We start from the raw sequence: 25483 nt of genomic DNA, 5'->3' as shown, positions 1-25483 counted from the left end.
ATCATAATGGCATCCGCAGTGCTGCATGGTTCAGGCAGCACCTTCTGCACAAATGTACTAAAATCACATTTCTTTTTATTATTACTCACTTACGTTTGGCACGGATTTAATTAGGGAAAATGACAAAAAAGGGACATATGATTATTCACCTCATAAATGGATGTTGCGAAGTTTTCCTATTAGTTCATATATTCAGCCTGTCTATAATATCAGCTCAGAGATGCATACAAGTCACTTTCTTATTGAATCCCCCCACCCACACCACACACACACACACACACACACACACACACCCCTACCCACCCACCAATAACTTACCAATCACTGTATCCAGATAGCCATCAAACGCCTCCTTGTGTGAGATTACCAGGGGAACCTCGTGGCCGGTGAACAGGTTGTGAGCGGTAACCTCTGTCAAAGAGTCTGGAGAACACAGGGCAAGGAGGTGTGAGAGAGGCAGTGTCGCTTTCCCTGGTAGCTCATTATCAACACACATTTACCACCAAGACAGAGAAAACAAGACAAAAGCAGACATGGGAATCTCAATCAACATGCACTGTAGACACGACATCCATACCTTCATGCCAAACATGAATCCATACTGGTGACATGGAATATATGTAGACAAATATAGTACAAATCTTTACATACATGTCAAAAAACAAGTACTGTACATTGATTTTTTTCCTCATCAATAAAGACCACACATACAAAACAAGCAGATGTAGCGGAGTGATAGTAAAAGTTTCTTTCCACCACAGCAAACGGCCCAAACACAGATGGGGTCAGTGTACAATGGAGATACTCACCTCTTCCCGGCTGAAAGGCTTTCTCCAGGACAGAGCGGACTGAGCTGCTACCATGCAGCAGTCTGTGGGAGGGAAGGATGGCCAGGTAAGCCGCTCCGAACACCGTCTCTGGGGAAGAACTGTAGGCTGACAGGGTGTCCCCCGTGTCCTCCCCGTTCACCTGGTAGACAAGAGAAGAAGCATGTGAGAACCTCTCAGTAGCCATGTCATCAGCAGTACTGGAGATCAGGTAATGAGGAGGACCTGCGGGCTCCTCAGGCTGCCGCACAAACTGGTTTATTTTAAAATATGTCTGCCAAGTACGTTTAGTCATTTTAGGATATTGTATTATAGTTTGAGGGACAGGATAATCTGTGATTTTGTAATACTGATTAATGCATTTTAGTGCTGAAACAATCCAATCATCAATTAGTTAGTGGACAAAAAGTAAAACGATGATGCAGGCTCCAAAGCCTCAACACCTAAACCCAGAAGGATCGACACCACAAACCCTCCCCATGGGGAACCTACACTCATGACTTATCCAGCAAGTGCTAGCCATAGCCAGCTAATTCGTGGGAGCTTCCCATAGTGAGATGATACTGAGCGAGGTTTGAAAAACAACATAAAATATTTTCCAAGTACACAGTCATAAATTCTAAGGCCATTTTTCCCCCTACTGAATATTTCTCAGCACGTGCTGAATGTAGCTCTTTGATACATATTAAAGCTACAGTGTCTTTAATCCTATAATTATTTATTGATGACACACTCCTTCTAGGGGGTTCTAGGGTAATTAGTATGTCATGTTGTAGAAGACATACTCATGCATATATTCGGTCGCCTGGGGCAATAATTCAGGATAGAGTTCCTGTGAGGATATATGATGATGTAATATAAGACAAGCATTCATTCAATGAACTTAATGACCCTGGTTTTAACTTTAACTAATGATCCATGTATACGAAGAAAGAAAGACAAAATCACTCACACCCTTTAAACCTCTTTCCTCTAGAAGTATGAAGAGTTTTTAATTTAAGGGACTGACTTGAGCAACATTTTTTTCTGCTTCTTTGGTTTAATAAGGGTACTTATAGGACTTTCACTGTAAATATGGCTCTCAGAAAATTCAATAGAAATCTGTTTGGGTAAATTGCCACTTGCAGATGGATGCACCTGCTGGATGCGAACAACAAAGTGAGGGTTTTTATGTTTTGGTACATGATTTTTAATAGAAATACATACATAAACAGGGGCCTCTAAGAATCCAAAATAAAGCAAGCAATCAGTTCTTGGGGAGAAGGAGATGAAAAACAGAGAAGGGCAGGGGGAGCAACAGGGAAACATTTGGTGGGAAAGGGTTGAGGGATTGAAAGAGGGAATGATGAATGAATGAATAAAAAGTGCACATGGGGAAAGGAGCTGAGATTCACCTTGAGTTTGAAATCGAAATAGCAGCCGGTGCACTCTCCAATCCAGTTTGCCTGCATGGCTTTGACCCCGTACCACTCTGGAAGGTCTGCCAGGGCATCCAGGAGTGGCTGGAGGAGGAAGACAGAAACAAAGACAAGTTTCCTACTTTGTATAAGTTTGGAAAGAGCTAATTTTCCACTTCATTGTTGAAAATAGATATTTTTTGTAAAGGTGCAGCCGCTTCCTCATAAGTAGGTGGCTGTCTAGGATAATGCAATTGACTCCAACTCAGCGTGGCCTCTTTCAAAGCCAAGCCAATTTATTTTGACAAAGAAGCAGAGCCGACCAGGTCACATTATGCAGACAAAGAGGGATTTTCAAAAATCCTGACCTCCACTCACCCTTCTTTCCCTGATATCACAAAGCAATCGCCTATAAAGTGCACACTACTTTCCCCCCCCCTCTCTCTCTCTCTCTCTCTCACACACACACACACACACACACACACACACACACACGCACGCCACAACAGTTATTTTGCATGACTAAAGGAAGCTATGCATATCAACGAGACTCAGGCCAAAAAGCCACAGCTGGGCCGAGGCCAGAGATGTTTTAACTCTCCATTTCCTTTTCAGTCTGTCACAATTTATTACCCACAATAGCCATCACTGTGCCACACAGCATGCTGTACCTCATCCCAGCGATATCAATACAAACATAAACTGTGGCTATAGTCATCACTAGCATGACTGCAGAGTGTGTCAGTTATGGATTTGCTCCAGAGTGGGAGAAAAGAGACGTAAATCCCGGTGAATCTGTGTCAGCGAGACAGAGGAACTCTTGGAGGAGACGCAGCAAAACAAAAGATGTCACCAGTGATAAAAGCAATGAAGGGCAACTGATGACAGCTTTAAAGAGAGAAGGCAGTAAATGCTTTCACTTACCTGCACTTACCTCCAAGGACAGGAGTCTCCATGGCAACTAAGAAAAGCTTGAGAGACAAGGCATGGTATAGCAATAACCAAGGACTGTGTGTGTGTGAGAGAATGACATATCAAGTACACTTCTGAAAAAAATATTACACAATGCAGCAGTACAAAACCATGCCTTTTCCAAGCTGGTTCAGGGATTTAAAGGTTCAGTATGTACGTTTTAGTAACATCTATTGGTGAGGCTTGCAATTGGCAACCAGTGGCTCACGGTGCATTCACGTGGATGGTCCCATTTTCCGAGTTGTGAAGTTGTTCTTCTGACTTAAGCGTGTGTTCGTGTGCTATTTAGAGGTGGTGTTCTCATTTTCAGGTTCAAAATCTTATTTAGTGCTTGTATCAGAACAGGTTTACAAGGTTTAATTTTCAAAAAACACCTTTTTTTCTCCCCTCCATACTGCACATTGCTGCAGCTCCTCTTTTCCCACAGGGTTGAAGGCTTCATTTTAGCTATGGAGTGATACATCTTGTCTCTACATGATCTTTGTTGGGAGTTGAGCATGCACAGTTCCTAGTTAAGGACTACTAGCCAATCAGAAGCAGAAACGGGTGGGTCAGTGAGAGGCGGGTAAATACGGCTTTGTTTCAGCTGTATATGTTGCTGACCAGCTTGGCAACATAGACTGGAGAAAGAGTTTCAGAGTGGTGAGTTATTAATCTGTAACAAAAGTATCTTTCATCCATAAAGTTTTAACTGAGCTCTGTCTCTACATTACAGTAACAACTTTATGTTCATTGACTGCCTGGAGGGTAGCTAGTGTTTGAAAGGGAGAGGAGGTGTATGCTGCAGCTCTGTGTTTTTCCACCGGTGTTTTGAGGGCTTGTTGGAGTAGCCACTTGGCAAGCGTTTTCAGGCAGTTCAGAGCAGTGTTTTCTGTGGAGGATGGTAACTCACTTTGGGGTGGACTTAAGGGCTTTTTCACTTTACACAAAAAAAGGGTATATAACTCAATAAAGGAGAGGGGAAAAGCCAAAAAGCATAATACCACCTCTTTAAGTCGGAATGTGGAATCAACATGGACGCTACTACAAACGTGTTGGATTAGCATTATCAGAGCATGTAAATAACACACATCTAGTTCACTCTACACGGACAGCAAACCGTTATAACCATATTACCAATGACACGTTTACAAAATATGTATATGCAATATGTGACTTTTCACAAATCAAAGTTCTGTATACTTCTTTATGTCCCATGTACACTTTATTTCTCTTTTTGCAATAAAGATTTAAGAAGGAAAAAAAACACCACATGAATGCACCATCAATCACCGCTCACCCCTCCCTTTCCAAGCGTGCAGGAGAAGCTACGTTGGCCGATACGCTCCGTCAGCCCTTGTCCTAAATAATACGTGTGGGCCATCCATCTTTTCTTACTTCGTATAAATCAGTCGACTACTAATAATACTTCTTCCATCCTCCTTTTTTGTACGCATTCAATGTAGAGACGAAATGCGCTATTAAGAGCAGTATGTCAGTTTGAGTACTGAACTGTAGAAACATGGCGGCACAACATGGCAACATCCAAGTAAGAGGACCCGCAGTGTATTTGGATAAAAATGGCTCATTCTAGGGTAATAAAAACATAATTGTTCATTATGTAAGTTATTTATACACCACTGAAAACATTATTATAATGCATTTCTGTCAATAGATCCTCCTAAATATTACACACTGGACCTTAAACCAGCAACCTCCAAGTCACAAGTTGTTTGTGGTTAAGGTACCTAAATGACACAAAACACTTTTAGAAGCTGTGCTGATATTCAAGCAATATTATTGTTGAACAATACACCAAGCTCTCAGTTCGTGAATCATTGAGATGTCAGTGCAGTGTAATAAGCAGGCAGCATGTGTGCCTGAGTGCAACAAGTGTGATTATGCATGAAATTGAAAACACAGTTATTGCCACGTGATCATTTTGAACCCTGCACGCTCCACTTCAAAAGAATCCATCTTAGCAATAATAGGCAGTCAATTGCGTCCTGGAAGAAACAATATGGTTATGGTTCATGAGGAAACTCTTTCCGTACAGCATGGAACAACCTGACAGCTAAACTGATGACTGCTGAATAAATATTGTCTGAAGTTAATGTTCTCCAACAGACTCGAACACGTGTACAGGCGAGCAGAGAAACGCACACACAGGAAATCACAGTCCAATTACAGCGCTTTCAATTTGACACGCTCCGGTTTGACAGGGCCTGTCCTTTCTCTCCATTTGTCTTTCTCACTTCTTTTCTTTAACACCTTCCTCTTATTTCCTTCCCACTTCTCAGTTCGTCACAGAAAATTAGAAATGCAGGAACACATTGTCACAGTAGGCTGCTTCCACCTCCGCTCACACTTCTAACACGGACAAGCATGGGCGACTTCACCGCTGCGGCTAAAACTGGGCGACGCCTGACGATGGACACATTGATTTTTTTCAATCACAATGGAAAAATTGCCAAAGGAATTAACAAACCATTAAAATATATACTAGTGTTTTTGCAAGTTTTAGTCCTTTTATCAGAAATCACATGTATTTTCCATTATAGAAGCATAGAAGATTGATTTCAAACCTTCCAGACAGGCTGGGGTTTCTATTTTATTTCAGTACAGTATGAAAATCCACTCACAGAAACTTGCTTATGCTGTACAGTGCTCTGCCCTTCATTTTCATGATATCAGTTTGTCTCACTTTTTTAATAGAAATAAGTAGAGCTGAAATCATCATTGAACTGATTAATCAATTGAATCAAAAACAATCTGCAACTATTTTGATTATCTATTCATGCCATTTTTCAAGCACAAAGGACAATCTTTCCCTGGTTTTAGCTTCTCAGATATGAGTATGTGCTCTTTATTTCTGTTTTATATCGTCGTGAACTGAATGTCTTTTTGGCAAAACAAGACATTTGAAAACGTCATCTTGGGCTTTAGGGAGTTTGATGAGCATTTCTTTACTTTCTGCAAGTTCGCAGGCCGAACCAGTCTAAAAAAGAATGTCTAGTTGCAAAAGAGTTATGAAGAAATATGACATTCACGTTTAGTGAAGGATGAACTCAAGTTTAAATTTTGGATTTCTGTCTATTGTCTGTACGAGAAGTGCTTTGCACATCCATATAAAACAAAAACACTTTTCTCCTCGAGGATGCATGTGCTGCATGTATAATGCTTGAACAGTCGTGATTCATTTAGGTCCAGAGGGGACCGTTTCGCCCTGCAGCAGGCCGGTGCTGTGCTCTGCGCTGAAAAGGTGGAAGCTTCTCATCAGCCGACCAGGCTAGTGGTATTTCCCTAACTCCTGCTGGTCTCCTTTTCCATGGTCAGGAGACGCCAGGCTACAAATGATGGTGTCCAGGGGTCTGATTGCAGAGCCAGAGAGGCAGGGCTGCAGCTGCTGCCACTGAAGTGTCAGCCATGATTGTTATCAGAGGGGTTCACTGCTCATTTTGGCCTGTATGTAGCTGCTGGCCAGCCATTCAGTTGCCACTTGTCACATACACACATATACAGGGCTCTCTCTCACACACACACACCTTGGCATAGTTTGTAGTCTTGATGAACCATTGTGTGAGTAGTTTCTGCTCCACCAGGGCACCAGACCTCCAGGAGCGACCATTTTCATCCACCTGCTCATCAGCCAGCACTGTTTGATCAACAGGGTCCCAGTTCACCACAGCCTGGATAACACACACACACACACACACACACACACACACACACTTATTTTAGGGTGGTCCCATTTCATTAAACATAATCAAAGCACTTCTTCCAAGCTCTCTTCTTTTCACTTCATTTATTTTCTTCCTACAGTAGAGGGTGAGCTGCCTCAATCATTTCTGTACCGAAATCAATCATATTATTCCTTTCAAAGGAAAACCAGGATAAGCACCTCTTTCTGATATGCCAGTCCTGCTTCAAAGAGCTTGATGAACAGATACTGTGTCCACCTGTAGTAGTCTGGAAGACAAGTGGCCACTTCCTGTCAGGAAAAGCCAGGGTCAGTCACGCAAACACACAAAAGAGCGAACCAGTCCTAAAAGCTGCCCAATTCTCTGTGTGATGCTCAGATCTTCTTCAGTTCCTACTCACCCGGTCCCAGTTGAAGCAAAGGCCGAGGCTGTCCAGCTGCTCCCGCATGGACTGGATATTCCTGAGGAGACAACATACAGCAACATTAAGGTATGTATAAATGATGAACGCTCAGAAGAACAGCTGTGATACTTAATGTACCGTTTAGTCCACTCCTCTGGGTCGAGGCCTCTCTCAATGGCTGCATTTTCGGCTGGGAGTCCAAAAGCATCCCAACCCATCGGATTCAACACCTGTGGATGCAGTTAGGGGCTCTGTATTAGTGGGGAAATCATTCATGATTCAACAGTAAATTAATAAAGTTTTGATAATTCTGTATTTTTAAGTCATTTATCATGCAAAAAATTCCAAAGTCTCTGATTTCAGCTTCTAAAATGTGAAGATTTGCTGCTTTTCTGTTTTTCATCATTGCAAATTAAATACGTTGACAAAACAAGCTCATTCAAGATGTCATCGATGGACAGATCGGACGTGCATTTAGCACTGTTTTGATTAAATCGATTGCAAGTTGCAGCCCAACCCTGTATCATGCCCATTTGAAATTTACAATCATACAAAGATCCTCTCCAGACGTGTTATGCTATGGTTTCAACTTGTTAAAGATTCTTAAAACTACATGTACTCCTTTTTTCATTGGAATAGCCATAATATAAATATTCAAATATTTTCCTTAATCCACTAGACACAATGTCTCCTACTTCACTGAAAAGTGCATTCTCAGTCTTTGTTCACTTGAGGCTTCAAGTGGCTTAATGGACCATGGTTAATTTTTCAAAATATGTCAGAAAATCATCTCGTACATACACGTGTTAAACTCTCAGATTTGAAGGTGAGCAGAGCAACTTTCCCCCTTTTGCAGATTTATGCGAAAACTATTGATACTAGTTTTCGCATAAATAGCGCGAAAACTAGTATCAAACTCAAGCTCAAACATTCAAGTGAAGTAACAACATGAAAGCCCCATTTTTGAGTGGAGGGTGACTTTAAAAGACACAAAGGATGATATTTGATATGTGACGAGAGGATTTATGTAAACAGCAACTGTAAAATCAAAAATATTCCATTGCAGGTAATTTATTCAGCATAATAGCATTGGGTCCGGTTTCCTTAACTTTAGCACGTTGTCCCCTATATGATAATGTGTTGTTCCCTGCTGTGAGCTCAACTCCATTACACACTGTGGTTAATGCATGCCGACTAACAGCAATTTTCATGTAACTGCAGCTGTTATATAATGTAAAAAACCACAAGGTTAAGCTTTGAAGGGAAGCTCAGGATGTGACAGCTTCAATCTAGCCAGCCTGATGCAAATTACTTGTTTTACACACCATTTCCTCAACATCACAATTTGTCACATTTTCTGTCTGCTTTCTCCCTCCGATCTCTGCACCTTGTATCCACGTCCATCTTAGAGCCCCGATCTAACATACACCCTCCTTGACATAAATTATTGTCGACACCAGACAACTCATCTCTTTTTCCCGTTAGCTCTTAAGTCGTGTTTTTCTGCTCACTGAAAGAGAAACGAGATGAAAGCACAGGAGTGGAAGGCGTGAGTAAAGCAGAGGAGAAGCAGAGTGACAAGGAGTCGAGGACTGGAGAGGATCATTGCACGGACTCTTAACGGGTCTGATGTTTCAGACGGATTGGTATCCTTGGTAACTGCATGGGCCTCATTTGTAAAGCTGAGTGCTAGATGGTATTAGGCTAAGAGCGCTCAGCACAGCAAACCACTTTCACTGCTCAGGAGGGATACAGACACACAGAGAGCGAGGCACAAGCCAAAGATAGCCCATGTAAATAACAAAGTAGAATTAAAAAAATGTGCCTCATTAGGATGGATACGCTACTACGTTGTTTATTCAGTGTAAATACTCCATTAAAGTCAAACAGTCTTCATGAGGGGGTGTTACAGGGACCGGCTGTGATGGACAGGCTGCGGTAGTGAGATCAATTCCCAAAGTTCAAAGAGAGGCGGCAGAGGCAAATTATCTTTTCCCTGCTAATAGCTTCAGCTCCACCTATCCATATGTCCACACAAAGCGTGAATACTAGTCCGACTCTTTACTAACCTGTTATCACGGAGGCTGACAGCACATGTCGGAGCATGAGTGACAAGAGGCAGTGGGGGATGGACGTGGGAGTAAGTGTAGGCACATTTATGACAATCTGTCCACTGTAACTAGGAGTAAGTCAGTGCCAACCTGAGACAGATACATCAATCCACAGCTTCAGGCTCCTCACGCTGACAACAAGAAGGACGAAGAGTGTTGGGAGACTGATTTTGTGAATGTGGAGCCACTCGGCTACATGCAAGTGTCAACCCACACAGTTCCAGTAACAAGCTCACCCCATCTGTGGCAGCACTGATATGCAACTCCAGTATTTGTCCGTTTTCTAACCACAGTAATTCTCTTACTCTTGTGTCTTGTTCATTGTACAGCTTATTCCATGACTAAACAACTTTTGCCATTTAAGATGCACACTTCTACACAGGCAGTCATGTTCACAAGCATCTACAGAACAAAGGAGAGTACGGAAATACATTTCCACATTTACTGTAGCTTTAGTGACATTTAACCTTGCAGATAGTTTTGGTTAAAAGGTATAGGTTGACATTTTGGGAAATGCGGTTATTCACATTAATACCGCTGAGTTTGATGAGAAGATTGATACCACTCTCAAGTCTCTACGGTAAGTATGTAGCTACTGCCAGCAGGTGGTAAGCTTAGCTTAGCATAAAGACTGGAAACAGCAAGCCAGCCTCTGATCAAAGGTAACAAAATCCACCTCTAGCTCCACACCTTTACAGCTCACTAATTAAAGGGAGAGTAAGTGATTCAGCAGGATTGTTGATAATTGAATTCAACTGCCAATCAAATACACCTTCCCTTCAGTGCTCCCTCAGAAGCTCCGCCCCCCAAATTTTAAATCTCAGAGGTTTCTTCAGTGTTGAAACTCCTTCACCTGGTCATATAACTTTCATCTCTGTTAATAGTCTTCACACCTTTTCCTCTTTGGATGTTTCTCAGCAATCTCTCCTTCCTGCCTGGAGTTCATCACGCTCAAATGTGTATAAAATCTCACCCATTGCCGCCCCCCCCCCAACGTGTCTTTCCAAAAATCCTCTGATGACAGCGTGGACTGTGGATTATTCAGTTTTCATAAATACTATAAAAAAAGACTTTTGTGCCACCTGTTATTGCCCGTCCAGCACCTAGCTGAGCCTTTTTGAAAGGTGAGCTGTGGACACTTTAATTTCCCTTTTCTTATTGTACAGTGATCAACCCCTTAAAAGCCGGAAAATAGCTTTAGGGTGGGACAATTGAGTGTGCCTTCCTTAATTAACTAGTAAGTTGACTGTGTGCATACAGCGGAACAAGGTTCGCTTTCTGATGGATGATGAGATAAGGTACACTCCTGGGAAGGAAGTAGTTGCCAGTCATGTGAAACCATTATTCTGTTCGGGGCCTGGAGAGACCAGACAGAAGCAGAAGGGATTCTCTCTGCAAGCGAGGGAGATACACAAAACCTAGTGTAGTAGTGTGTAGTGTACTGCGGTAGCATGATCCACCTGACACACTGGTCACAGCTTCATCAGCATCAGTCATTTACCAGAGTCAGAGTGCTCTAGAGAGAAACAGAGTGCTGAATATCGACTGCAATGCTTTGATCTGAAACAGTTGAGTCAATAACAAACTAGAGTGCTTGTGATCAAGAGTAATTACATTTTACCTTATTTACAGCTATTTATAACTGGAAGAAGGAGACCTGGGAAAGGAGATGTGGAAAATAAAAAATAAAACCTATTTTCCCCCCTTGTCACTTTGTAAGAACTAGAATATAATTTCCTTGCTTTTAAGCTGAATTAATTTGCAGATTTATCTGACATTTATTTTGAAACAAAACAAAATACCTAGGTTTCTTAGCTCAAAGAGATCATAGACTCATTCAATCTAACAATAAATTCTGTTTTTGCCCAGCAACATAAAAAGGATGATAAATAGGTCATTATTGCCCATAACACACATTGTTCATAAGAGGACAGCTGGAGTATTGGCTATATCAAAAGAATTTTAATAAAATAATCTAGTAGACAAAATTTATATTATCTAAATAAATCAAATAAAGCAGTATACATGGCGTGCAAATGTACACTGGATTAGAAATCATTACAGTAGAAACAAAATACATGCACAGAAAAATCTAATTACTTGCTCCCAGGATAGTGTAAACTTTGGTCATATAATTGAAAGGTAGTGGTGCCAGCAGATACTATTAATGTACTAATGGCTTTACATTAATGCTTTTGTTAGCACACTATATTTCAGATAGTGAGTAAAGAAATATGCAACATCACACTTCAGTGCAAGTGTAAACGGAGGCTCCAGTAGTGCAAAAAATAAAAGAATTGTTGTTTACATGGAGTGATGTTGATCATGGATAATTAAGCCATTAGGAACTATAAATTAAACCCAGGCATAATTAAAAGTTAAAAGCTTTGAATCATAATTGGCTTATTCTCAAAAAGGTATGGCCACCTATCATGATAAAGTATTTTTGCCAAAAGAACAATTGAATCAATATTTGTGAGCATACACAACTCTTTTCTAATAACTCTCTTCTACTCTATTTAGAAACTGGAAATAACTATTAAACCTGTGTGATACCACTGGTGGAAACATCCCCAAAGACAATGAATAGGAAATTTATTCTGTTGATCCTTAAAATATCTGTGAGCTCTTATGAAAGGAGGCCATTGGTAAGTTGGTGGATATTTACAGTAAAGCTTTACAGGCTTTTTTCAGAACAGACATTTGGACATGTGAAAATGGAAAAGCACAGGTGTTACTAATAATATTAACGATGGCTCTGCTGTATTCATGTGTCCCAACAAGCCGTGACAGCGAGCCAGCATGCACAATACCAACTACCCTGAAAGTGAAGCAGCTAAATGGAATTGAGACATCAATCATTTTATTATGTACACCTCTGCTTTTCTTACTGTGACATGTCAAAATGTCTTGCATGAAAAAGGCCTCTCACTAATTAAAAACTTTCTTGGCATATTTTATATTTAATGCCAGCGCAAACTGTATTGTATTGCTTGTCTCAGAGAGGATAGTTTAACAAAAGCAGACATACCTGATGGCCTCTCATTCTCTGGAAGTGGCCAATAGTGTCACTGATGGTGTACACTCGCACGTGGCCCATGTGCAGTCGCCCCGACGGGTATGGAAACATGGAGAGGACATAAAACTTCTTCTTGTTGTTGGAACCCTGGGAAAAACAACAGTCAGTTTAATGTACAGGGCTGTAAGAAAACACCATAATGCTTGATTTAATTCCTGACAGTCTTCGATAATAGGCTTCAGAATAAGTCTAGTATAAAAAGACACTGCATTAACTGATCATGTCAGGACAGGAATAATAACTCATCGCTGACTGACATCCATATTACTGTATGAGGCTCTAACAGTGCCTGATTATAGTTTCAGAATCTGAACTGCGGCAGTACTGATTATGGATGGTTTACACTCACAACACTGTTACCAAGGCAACACAGTAAGTACAGGTTACACCCAGCTATACATGATTACAGGAAACCTGAGTCATGAATTTTTCAATAAATTAATTAGGACCAGGGCTGTCACGAATGCACTTAATCACTGTCAGCTTGTCCCAGACGGCCGTATGATCAGACCATTAGGATATATAATCAACTCTGGGTGTGGGATGAGCTACCAGGGCCAGATCCAGTAATAGCTGGAAAACAGGTGGAAAGAGGCTTCCAGTGTATACATACACAGATTTGCCCAGATAGAAGAGTACAGCAAGAGTTGGCTGGTGCAACCTATGGATGAACATTTATTTCACTCATTCAACAGACTACTGTTTACACGGTATGAGTTTCAAAAACGGCCAGATCAAAAGGACAGCACTTTAGAAAAGGTACAAGACTCATAGAAATACATTTACATGCACATCAGGATCCTGGTTTTCAGTTCAGTTTACATGGAACTCGGGCTGGGCAAAACAACTGTTATCACGATAAAAACATTTCATACCATTCGATGTCGATATCGCAATAAATGTAAAATCACTATTTCTTTTAAGTTTAAAGGCTGATTTTTGCTCCTGAGTGAAAGTTGAAGAAACCAGATGGTTAGTTGTGGTTTCTTTATGGTCTGAACATGACTAACACTTGATCCAAACAAGTGGGTCACTTCACAAATCTGAGGTAGAACATTCAAATGGATTCTGATCTTTTTCAACAATTATTATTAGGAAACCTTTTTTTCAGTACCTTTTCCTCAACAAAATAAATATCTTAATAGAAAAATTAAGTGCTAATTTGTGATTCAAATGAATAAAATCAAACATTTATTGAAGATATATTTAACATTTGTTATATCTTTATTGAGGAATATAATATAGTGATAATTATCATTATTGTTTTATTGCCCAGCCCTACCTGGAACATGAGAAACCTGGTTATTCCTATCCCCGTATACATGATCAGAACATGATCCAGGTTTCTGATCGTCTGCGTGCAGTTGTGTCTCAACTAGGGCTGGGCAATAAAACGATAATCATAATTATCGCAATATAATTTTCCTCAATTACAATACAACAAATGTTTGATTTAGTTGGCGATGGACTGGCGACCTGTCCAGGGTGTACCCCGCCTTTCGCCCAATGTAAGCTGGGATTGGCTCCAGCCCCCCGCGACCCTGTACGCAGGATAAGCGGTTGACGTTGGTGACGATGGATGGATGAATCATGAACGAATAAGCACTTAATTTTTCTATTAAGTTATGTATTTTGTTAAGGAAAAAGGACTGAAAATAGATTTTACTTAATTTTACGTATGCATATTTGTTGAAAAAAGATTTTATCATAATTGTTTTGAATGTTCTACTTCAGATTTTTTAAGTGATCCACTGTTTGTCTTCAAGTGTTATGGCCATAAAGAAAAGTTTTAAAACCACAATTAACCATCTGGTCTCATTAGCTGCCTTTCAACCAAAGGAACTATACCCCTGAACTAGGAACCTCTAGAGGAACTCACTGCGTTCCCACCAGAGGGAACAGGGTCTAAATGTAGTTCTTGGGAATTAATTTTACCCCTTAAAAATACCCTGCTCGGGGGGTAGTACTTTCCGAAAGTACCGGGTACTTTGGGGGGGGGGCCTTGCCTTGCCTTGCAGAGAATTTCTGAATGGCCGAGTAGAGACAGACGTGAGTCCTACAGCTGATCTGCAGCTCTTGTTGCTGGAAATGTTTTAATAACCTTCCAAACTGTTGCAATTTTATTTTTGTGTTGTTTTATCTGTGCTGGAGTTATTTTAAGAACATGATGGTTTTATCCAGTTTGTTATCCACACATGTCTCGCGGATGTCTGCCTGAGATCGTATGTCGGCATTTATCCCAGTGTTCAGCAATGTGTTTACAGTGAACAGCTGATGGAGTTACGCTAAATACTGGGTCAGAAGTTGTTGTTTTGAGCTTTCATCAGTCAGGAATTTTCTACAAGGAGACAGTCAGTCTCCTTCTCTCCAAAACAAGCGGAACAGCTGATTACAGCAGGTAAAGCTCGTTAAACATCCCATTCCTCTGACGCAGGCGGACACAGACATGTGCTGCCAGCTGATCTGCAGCTCTTGTTGGCTGGAAATGTTTTACTAACCTTCCAAACTGTCGCGATTTTATTTTTGTGCTGCTTTCTCTGTGCTGGAGTTATTTTAAGAACTTTATGGCTTTATCCAGTTTGTTATTAAATGTGTAACAAACTTTATCGCGTCTCCTCATTATAGCTCCCACACAATAAAGCTGCTTTAATGGTCAAGCTAAGCCTATAGTTTGTCTTTATATTCCAGTCAAATCTGATGTTCATTTATAAATGTTGCTCATGGATAGTGGTTACAAATAATGATGGCTGTGCATCGCTGTGTACAGCCAGGCCTACAGCCTACGTCAGCTGGTTAATTTGCCTAATCTTCGCAGGTCTTTAGACCACGGTGGAAACGCACACAATAGTGGGTTGAAGGGACCTTTTAGTTCCTTGAAAATAGACCTGGGGACTTAAAAGTCCCTGGTACTTTTGGTTGAAAAGCATTTTTTAACTTCTACTCAGGAGGAAAAATCAGCCTTTATACTTATAATAATAATTTCAAATTTATCGTGATAATTATCGATATTGAATGATGACATTTTTATCGTGATAATATTTTTGGCCATATCGCCCAACCCCGTCTCAACTCAACATGTCATCAACTAATTTCTGTATCGACGGAGTTACCTCAGCAGTTGACATTTTTTGGTCCCTCATCGACAGAAAATTTATCTGCAACTACTTTGACAGTCACATAATCGTTAAGGTCAATTTATCGCCGACTTCAGCTTCTCAAATGTGAAGATTTTCTGTGTTTTATATCATTGCAAACTGAATCTCTTGTTTGGACATAACCAGACATATCACGACTTTCGGAGTACTCCAGTTAGCATATCAAAGTTTTTCCAGGACAGGGTTAGAAACCAGCACATGACATCTACAGGCCCTTGATGCTAGTGCGCATGTGATGTGAACGCACTCGCAGATGTGCTTGGCCAATTGGATTTTTATGATGACACCAGGCTAAAGTCTGAAACTGTATGAAAAGTGAAGGCCTTCTTACTTCCTCCATCGCATCCTTCCGCCACTGTGCCATAATTCGTGGGTGCCACCATTCTTCCACTCTGCGTCGGGTCTCTGTTCGATAGTCCTTCTCCCACACTCCTGTCTCACTGAACAGGGTGCGGTTGCTGGGGGACAGGAGACGGGGTACTGGGCTCAGGAGAGCACCCCTGATCTGGGCACACTGGCCAACATACAGAGCCAGCCTTCTCACTGACGCCTGCATGGTTCTGTCACCTAAAACATAAATTGAATCTCTTTTTATTTTGGGTCCAGAAAAACAAATAATTTAGTCACTTTGGGCGACTCTTTCAAAGTTTATAATATAGCCGCAAGCGGCAATGATCAGGATCCAAGCAAGTCACGAAAAATGCAACATTTGAGATGAGAAGAACAGACGCAGATGACTTAAGAGATTAAAGTGATGAAAGAATTTGGACTTTGAGATAATTGCGGAAACGCTAACTTGATTTTTTCAGCATCACTTTAAAATCAGAAAGTGTCATTATATGTTGACTACTGGGTGAAATGTTCAACCCACCTGCGACATTTTGTGTTTCCAAGATTTAAAGTTTAAGCTACAGTCTTTTAAGCAGAGAAAAATAAGACTAAAATGTCACAGGACCCAAATAAAATAGAGAACTACTATGATCTGAACACCCCCATTGTCAGCAAGTCTGCCTCGGCCACCTGGGGGTTTGAACCCTGGACCTTCAGATCTCCAGAGTAGGTGACTTACTGACTGTTTGCTGCTTCCACACACACCTTCTCACAAGTGGTGGTAGTGATGTCACATGTGCCAGACCAGGATAGTTTTGTCAGTTAAAACTTAAAATGCTTACAACTGTCAAGATGTTGGTGAGAAAATTCTGAAAAATATCACGCATCATTCTGCCGGTTTTGGGTGTGTTGAAAATTTATTTGGTGGCATTTGATCCAAAACTGATTTTAAAAAAAATGTTGTATATACACTCTACAAGCTACACCAGGATACCAAATATCACTGCAGACTCATCGTTTGACCAACCTGAAAACCCTTTGAAACACTTGATGTCGGCCATCTGGAGAATGACTGTCGAGTTTGGTAGCGTTTGAAGAAAGACTTGTGGAGGTATAGATGTTAATTGAATTAGCATATTCTAAAAAAATATAGAGTGACTGACTTCTGAATTGGCCAGAGGTTGCAGTGAAACAAACATTGGTCACAAATCAGTGGATGTGCTGAAAATAAATGATTTTCTTAGATTTTTTGAAGTTAGGAATGGGAAATGTCTAGAAATTTACATTTCTTGTAAGAAGCCACGCCCACTTTGCACAATCATTACCAAATTTTATATATCAAGAGTCGTGACCCGAGATCATACAAACCGAATTTCGTACAAATTCATAAAGCGAATTACGAGGTATAAACTTTTTGCAAGTGCAGCACCCCCTAGTGGAAGAATATCCCAGGACTGCTCAGCGAAGCCCGGACCGAGCATCTGAGCAGACGTCAAGTTTGGTGACAATAGCTTAAGCCAATTTTGATTTACGGGCATCTATGTAAAATTGTATGTAAATACACAGTGAAAATTTATAGAAAAAAAACAAACAAAAAAACCCCAAAACAGACAGATGATCCTCCCAAAGTTTCAGGTCGATTGGCGAAACCGTCTGGGACGAGTTCGCAAAAATAGGTTTTAGAGAAAAGTGCTAAAAAGTCATATAAATTGACATTTTTAGAGCAGAAGACCATTGGAGCAAAGATGCAGATGAATCCAGAGATAAATAATAATTGAAATAATGAAAGAATAATGAAATAATGAAAATTTTTGAGATAACTGCATAAACGCAAAGTTGATTGTTACAGTGCCACAATGAGGGCCATTTTTTTTGCCTGGGTAGTGGGTGGAATTTGCAACCATGTGCCAATTTTGGTGAGTTTTCGTCCAGCAGTTTTTGCTGCCCAAACACTTTTAGCGGAGGAGGAGAAAAAGAAGAAGAAAACCAATAGGGCTCCAGCAGCTTTGCTGCTTGGATCCCTAACGAGTCAAATGCCCCGGTAAGCACACAGGGTAGTTTATAATCCCAGTGTCTACAAGCCAGACACGGTCACTCACTGAATGGTACATCAGGCATGAAAAAGTCCAGCCTAGTCACAACATTTTACCCTCAGAAATTCTTCCCCAATGGGATGACAATGACCCTTCACAATTTCTTTGTATGCAAATCCCTGAAAATGCAACAAGGATATTACACTCCTAACAGTCGGCACATACGGGTTCAGACATTTGAGTTTATTGGAGTGAACAGCACATGCAAGTCCACCTGCTGAGTGAGTGACGGCTTGGTTCCGCAGCTGTTTTACAGTCTGTGTTCTTTGCAGCACGTTACTCACACAACAGCACGATTTTGTGAAATAAAGAGGTTTAATGCGGCGAGATGTGATCACGCTCTGCCTCACTCTGAGGCTCTGGACGAGCTGTTCTTGTTAAACCGGCTGCCTGCTCAGATGTGAGAATGACATTTTCAAGCAAGTGATTTGCAGTTATTCACTGATGTCTCGAATGAGCCCCACAGTTTTATACTATTTTTTGCATTACAGGATGTTAACTACTTTGTTTTACGTTAATTTAACAGCCTCATCGCCTGGATGGACATTCCTGTTTCCAGAATATTTTCCTCATGTTGGTTGAGCTACTTCAAAAAGGTTTTACTCTCTTTTGCATGAACGCAGCAGTTAGGCTAGAGTTCCCTGTGGCTTAATGTAGGTCAGACAGTCAAGTGGATGTAAGAGAAGAAGAAAGAAAAAAAACTATTTGACCTAAATTTCTATACAACACTCACACACACACACACACACACACACACACACACACACATAAACACAGTTTCCAAGGTAACCTGAGATATCCGTACAGTGTCTGCCTCCTTGGCCGCGGAGGACAACTGCTGCTAACCTGACCCTTCAAGAGAATATTTTCACAGCAGTGACGCATCTGGCTCCCAGACAGCGAGACCCTTTATAGCTGCTGAGTAGAAGAAGTGATAATCTGCACGCCCTGACACTGCACTAAAGCTGTGACTAAAGCTGTGGAGAACTCATAGAAAAGATTGTTCTATATATGCTATTATGTTAAGAGAACACAAGATTATTGAGGAGAAAGAGCTCAGTGCAGAGGTGGGGCAAACAAATGTATATCAAAAGATAAAATCATGTTCACCAGCAGATCACAAGACGCATCATGAAAGAGGATTCAGCACCTAAACAGCACATTTTGTAGTTTCCACTTTAAGAAAAGGTAAACAGTATCACTCAACTGCAAGAAACATCATTCTGTAAGAATGTGACCAGCCTGGAGGATTTACTGACCTCTGAGGACAGATCTTTTGGGGATAACTCTGAGCTTTTTCCACCAAATAAGTGCAAATCCAGCGTGAAACCAGAAAAAAAGTGTTCCTCTCCTCCACCCACCTGCTTGTGGGAATGTATTTTTCACTAAATTCTCTTGGGTATAACCTAAGCATCTCAGCGGCCAATGCTCCTTCCTCAGACTGAGGCAAGCACTCAAGGTTGTGTGCATTTCTGAAGGTGTAAGTGAGTAGGCTGAGGCGAGAGACTGAGAAAATGTTTCTATGGTGACGGAGCGTCTCCTGTAAAGAGTGACTGCAAACTTCTGACAGCAACAAGCTGGCTGCGCCATGTGAGCAGACGCAGCAGAGGAAGGCAATGCTTCATCTGAAGACGTGTAGATATTGGCATGTCTAGGGCCCAGTTTCTAACTTCAATACTTTTGTGTTGTGTAGGCGTGCTGGCCACTGGCACTGATGTCTGGTCAAATTCTTGGTGTTGCTAAACTAGTTTTTGATACAATAATCTTGTATGGCTGATTTCTATTACGACAAAATAGGGCTGGGCAATAAAACAATAACGATAATTATCATTATATAATTTTCCTCAATAAAATATAAACAAATGTTCAACAAATGATTGATTTAATTCATTTTAATCATAATCATTTGAATCTTGAATTAATTAGCACTTCATTTTTATATTAAGGTATGTGAATTTTGCTTAAGCATATTTGTGGAAAAAAGATTTTATCATAATTGTTTTAAATGTTCTACCTGTGAGCCACTGTTTGGCATCAAGTGTAAAATATACCATAAAGAATCTGGTTTCTTCAACTTTCACTCAGGAGCAAAAATTAGCCAGTAAACTTGAAAGAAACAATGATTTGACATTTATCCTGATAATTATCATTATCGAATGGTATGAAATTTTTTATCGTGATAACATTTTTGGCCATTTTCGCCCAGCCCCACTGATGCAGTTTAGAGGTTTGGCTTTGAGTAGCTGAATTTATTAGTTATAGAAAATGGGATTTAGAGAAAAGGCTTGTTTATTTTCCCCTAAAAAAGGAGATAAAAAATATTTTGTGTCATACTTTAATAAAATATAATTGTGATATGTGATTAATCGCATATCACGATTATATTATAATATCCAGCTGAGGGAAAGTGAACTCAGTCATGAATGCCTGCTTGGCTGTGATGATGAAGAAATGATATGACATTTAAAATAACTGAGAAAAAATCAAATCAACAACAATTCCGATAAGCCGATCACCTAGTTTTTCAAGAAATAAATACCTTGTTTCTGAAATTAGTGGATTTGCTGCTTTGGTCCGTTTAAAATAAGTGTAGGTTCAATACACTTACAGTTTTCCACAATTTTCTGACATTTTAAAGAAAATGATAACTTGACAATCAAAATAGTTAGATTAATAGATAATGAAAATAATTATTACTTGCAGCCCTAATAAATACCCCCTGCCTGATCCAATGGCCATCTCCACAATATCAATATTTGGTCAAACATATTGGTATATGGTTTTCTCAAAACAGCCCAGCTCCTCTTACATAATATACACTGGTCGCTAAGCTCACGCAATTGTTTATTGTTAATGAATTTACGTCTCAATCACGATAATCCAGTCATGTTGTTTGCAAAACAGGTCAGTTTTATATTAAATGGCGGTGATAAGCATTCAAGGGGAAAACCACAAGACACCTTCACCTCAAACACAGTGAAGAACACATTACCACGTAACCAAAAATTAAATGCAACGCAATTTTAACTTCAACACTTGACTGTCTTCAGACGCTTTCCTGATAAAGCCTACAGGACAGGAATACTTTTAAAACCTCCTTTCTGCTCGCATGGTCAGCATGACATTGGTTTACTTTACAAACGTATCCTCCCGGTCTCCACACAGCAGCGCAGCCGGTCTTCTGTTAGCTACAAATTAAAGTCTAATCAAACCCCTCGTTATACCTGCGTATGGCAGCAAAGTGACCTTACATGTTTTATTTCATGTCTGCAGGCTCAGACTGCCTGCTGGCTGCACACAAGCTGGAAGATGAAAGAGCTAAAAGTCTTCAGTTTGACGGTTCTTACCGTTTTATCTCCAGGTCCTTTATGTCAGCCTTATGGTCGTAATGACAAAACTCCAATAATCCATGTTATATGTGTGATACCCAGCTTTTAAATACGCTGTAAATAACCTGTTTCCCTGGATCACGACTTCGCCGTAGGCGCCGCCATCTTGGATTTCAATAAACTTTATTAACACAGTGCATGTCGACAAAGACACAGTCGTTAAAAACAAGGGCTCTTAAAATCCTTTTATACAGTACCTACATTTATTCGTGTCATATGCTTTTAATTCAAACCTATGTAACAATATTCTGTCAGCTTTACGTCTACATCTTACATCCTCTGGATTTTAGATTTTGCATGTACTACGTGTGTGTGTGTGTGTGTGTGTGTGTGTGTGTGTGTGCTCATCATTGATTTCAGTAATTGATGGCTCTGCTTGTTACTTTAGCAACCCTTTAATCGCCTCCTCCTTATTATTTGTGATTTTTCATTAACAGAATCCAATCAAATTTATTTATTCCAGTAAAATTACTGCCCCCAGCTATGCAGACAATTGCTTTCTACAGCTGAAACACACTGTATATGCAAATTAAACAGAACAAATGACATTGCTTGTCAAGAGTCTCAGTTTTATTTGTAATTCTGATTAATATTCCACTTTTAGTAACTCTTTATAAAAGGTTTTTAATAGTGCCTTTATTAATGGGGATTACGTTATTTACAGATGATTTATATCAGTTAATAATGAGAACAACATTTGAGTTGCCAGGTTGTGAAAATTTATGTCCTTTCTAGTATGTAACAGTGCAGTTATACGTTTGTAATGCACTAACAGGGTGTTTCCAAAAAGCCATCAAGACGGCAATTATAATTGTTAATAAGTTTATTAATAAAAGGATTTTGGTCCAGATGCTCTGCAGCCTTCTAATGATGGTATGTGGTCAAATGTCACTGCAGTTTTCTGTTTTACCTCTAAGTCTTTCTCTATTGTTTAAACCTCTTTTATCTTCTAGGGTCAAATGTGCACCATTTCATTTTTGTATTTACCAAAGTAAATCAACTCAAATCATAATCCCACATAAGGAGAATTGACATAAAATATGAGCAAAATAATTCCATGACACAAATGTAATGCCAGCAGCCCTACAAGTATCTTCAGGAGGGGCTTTCATTATGTGTGATTTCTGGGAATTCTTTGATGCCAACCTTTCAGCGTAAAGTGATTGCTGACTGTCACATCACAGAGTTCAGAGGCTCTGAAGAGGGAGATGAAGAGTAGGAGGAGGAGGCAGTGTCTCCTCGTCTCAGCTTCTTTTCTGCGAGCTCTCCCTGTGGCTCTCACCTTTTATCTGACGTGCAGACAGAAGCACTGAAGGGGGGAGGAAGTCAGAGGGAAGAGAAGAAGGAGGGTAGGTATCATTAGTAGGAGATTGAGAGAGTTCCTCAGGTTGACGTCAGAGAGCTAGACCTGGGGCTCTGCTCCGGCCTGCAGTCGTATATCAGAGTTAAATAGGCGCCTCCGCTCAGGGCACAACAGGATGTGGCTGAAGAGGAGGAATGAGAGGGGGAAATGGGTTTTTGACATAGTTGAGACACTAACTCTACACGTACAGCCACAGATGTGTCTGCAGATACAGAGGGAGGCTCGCTGATGAATGAACTACTTCCACATTTCATGGAGGATTTCAGGTATGCCAGTGAATGATGTTTTATTATTTGTTCAAAATTGAAATTCTTGCTGAAATCCTGCAGTAATAATGACATATTCCAAAAATATGCTTATTCCAGCTCAGTTTAATTTTGATGCCCTATTCTAAAATGCATATAGAATGAATAACTACTTTGTTTCACAAAAGCAAGGACAACCAAAGTATACTGTACCACCATGATGGATCAAAAAGTTGTACTAAGGAGGTTAGCTTGAACTTGAAGGTCACTTTTCTGGTCAGCATCAGTGAAGGGCTTTCATGTTTAGAGTCAATACAACTGTTTGAACTAGACCACATCTAAAGCAGTGGAGGGTGGAAGACACTGCGAGTATGACAGATGTTACCTTTACTCATTAGTACACAGACACATTTCAAAGCTCACTGACTGAATCTGTATCGTTCATAGCTTGCATTCACATAAACAGTAGGTACAAAATACTCTCAGTCTCTTTGTGAATGAGGCAAAAATGAGAAATACAAAGAAGAGTTCACTGGCTGAAGAAAAAAAGCCCTTGAAAAAGTGGGTTTGAATTTTAATTTTTGTCAATGGGCTCAACCCTCAGAAATGAAGCACACGCCTGTTTTCTCCGTTGCTTACATCAGCCACTATTCTGCTTTTAATGTGAGGTCTCCAGGTGTTGTGACGAATTCTGCCTGCCTGCCGAATTGCATGCACCTCGCGAGTGATAACGGTCATTTATGCTTAGAAAAGAGGTGGATGCAAATCTCGGCAGATAGCCTACAACATTTGATCTGCCGAATTATGCATCCACCTCTTTAGGTCCTTTTCAGACACTTTGCTGTGCTCATTGATCAAACGGCGTTATCACCACATACATTTACTGAATGTCAAGGAATGGTATTCCTACTAAGTGTATTAAAATATTAAAGACTCCTAAACGTTCATAAAATATATACTTCGAATCATTTAACACCATTGATGGACCCCACAAAGAATATTATAGCGTTTAAAAGCAGTATTTGGAGGTGCATGCAATTCTCGGCAGGTAGGCAAAACTCGGCATAACACCTGGTCGGATTCAGCCCTGTGCGCGCTCCCGAGCCTCTCTCGTACTACAGCGACAACACGGCAGCTAACGACATGCAGTCCACTAACACATTAAACAACCGGCTCACAGCAAAACACAGGCTCCACGTAAGGATAAAAACAACAATAAAGGTTTATGTGCTGAAGCCCATCAGACCAAACAGGTTCAGATGATGTCGAGTAAGAACAAAGTGAGCATTAGTAAAGCTGGAGAAACAGAGAAAGTCACGTTAGCTCGCTGGCTAACGCCGAGCAGTTGCTAATGTTATCCGGTGCAATGTTATATAACGTTAGCTTCCCATATTACTTCACCAACTAATACGACCCGTGTTACGATCATGTGTGCCACTGTTGATTTAGCCTGGAGAGGATGTCACGGTAAAAAGCAAATGTAGAGCGATTTGTTTACTAACGTTAGCCTATTGTGATACAGCTGTTTGCTTCGTAACATTCAGTTATTGTGGGTTTTTTTTTATATAGATTCTATGTGTTTTACCAATACTCAGGTACACAGCTTCTCCACCTCAGTCGCTGTAACTAACGTGACCCACATAACATAAAACACTGCAACAAAACGGTCATAACATCCCAGAGGAAGAGCCATCCACTAAGTTATCACTAGTTACAGTAAAGTTACTTACTGCGGTCTAACTGTTATAAAGTGTGACACAGTCTCGTTATATATATTCATATTTATTTATAATATTCAGTCCAGCTCACTAACCGTTTCATTATCATCCAATACATGTAGCTGTGCTGACACTGCTGAGCCTCCGGTGACAGATTCACAGATAGTAAAGATAGTTACTGAAAAGCAGCAGGCGAGCGAATGGTGTAGTATGTCGGCTAAAAATTTTTTTTTAAATCATGTAACGAGCATGGATTAGTTCAACCTGCAGCTGATAAAACTATTACTGTAACGTTGCAGTCGGAGTTTACCTGAGTTTCCAGCTCTGTCTGTTCTCCCTGTCTGTCTATAGCCGCTGTCACTCTGCCTTTTTTCGGGAGGATTGTGCCGATATGCGGCTCGCTGCGCTAAATGAAGTAACGTTACGGCGCCGGTGTTGAGCTGCCTCTGAGACGGGAACGTTGAAGTAACAGAGCCTGAACATGTCTGAATAAAAGCCACAGCCTGCATACTGGTGTCCCTGCGTTTATTGTGGTATTTCTGCATGTGTTTCGGATTATGCTCGCTCATTGGTTCAAGTAAGCACGCGTACGTGCACGCGTACGTGCACACGCCTGCTTGCAATCTTAGAACCGCACCGCTAGTGGCCGCTGAAAACTACATAATGCCCCTTTAAATATTTATAACTTCATGGGTAACAATCGAAGTTAAAATTTGTGTTG

The 25483-nt window shown here is 40.5% G+C and overlaps 1 protein-coding gene across 3 annotated transcripts in view; it reads right to left on the bottom strand.

The window, feature by feature from the left end:
• lars2 (leucyl-tRNA synthetase 2, mitochondrial) overlaps window positions 1-21552 on the bottom strand; it is a 33274-nt gene extending 11722 nt beyond the window's left edge. Inside the window, exons 1-10 of one of the 3 annotated variants that reach the window (XM_038711831.1) lie at window positions 21395-21552; window positions 15956-16209; window positions 12422-12556; window positions 7418-7509; window positions 7277-7337; window positions 7077-7166; window positions 6721-6864; window positions 2222-2329; window positions 810-969; window positions 319-423 (exon numbers count right to left, since the gene is read on the bottom strand). In XM_038711831.1, coding sequence (XP_038567759.1) covers window positions 319-423; window positions 810-969; window positions 2222-2329; window positions 6721-6864; window positions 7077-7166; window positions 7277-7337; window positions 7418-7509; window positions 12422-12556; window positions 15956-16180 — 1120 coding nt within the window. In that variant the 5' untranslated portion in view covers window positions 16181-16209; window positions 21395-21552. The remainder of the gene's footprint in view (window positions 1-318; window positions 424-809; window positions 970-2221; window positions 2330-6720; window positions 6865-7076; window positions 7167-7276; window positions 7338-7417; window positions 7510-12421; window positions 12557-15955; window positions 16210-21394) is intronic. The other 2 variants (XM_038711830.1, XM_038711832.1) reach the window with 2 other exon arrangements.
• Between the last annotated feature and the right edge of the window lie 3931 nt (window positions 21553-25483).

This window comes from Micropterus salmoides, unplaced genomic scaffold (genome assembly GCF_014851395.1).
Source record: "Micropterus salmoides isolate LMB-PRFRI ecotype aquatic unplaced genomic scaffold, ASM1485139v1 Ms_hic_scaffold_11, whole genome shotgun sequence".
Classification (NCBI taxonomy): domain Eukaryota; kingdom Metazoa; phylum Chordata; class Actinopteri; order Centrarchiformes; family Centrarchidae; genus Micropterus; species Micropterus salmoides.
Note: the sequence above shows the minus strand (reverse complement) of the source record. Positions and strands in the feature narration are given on the sequence as shown.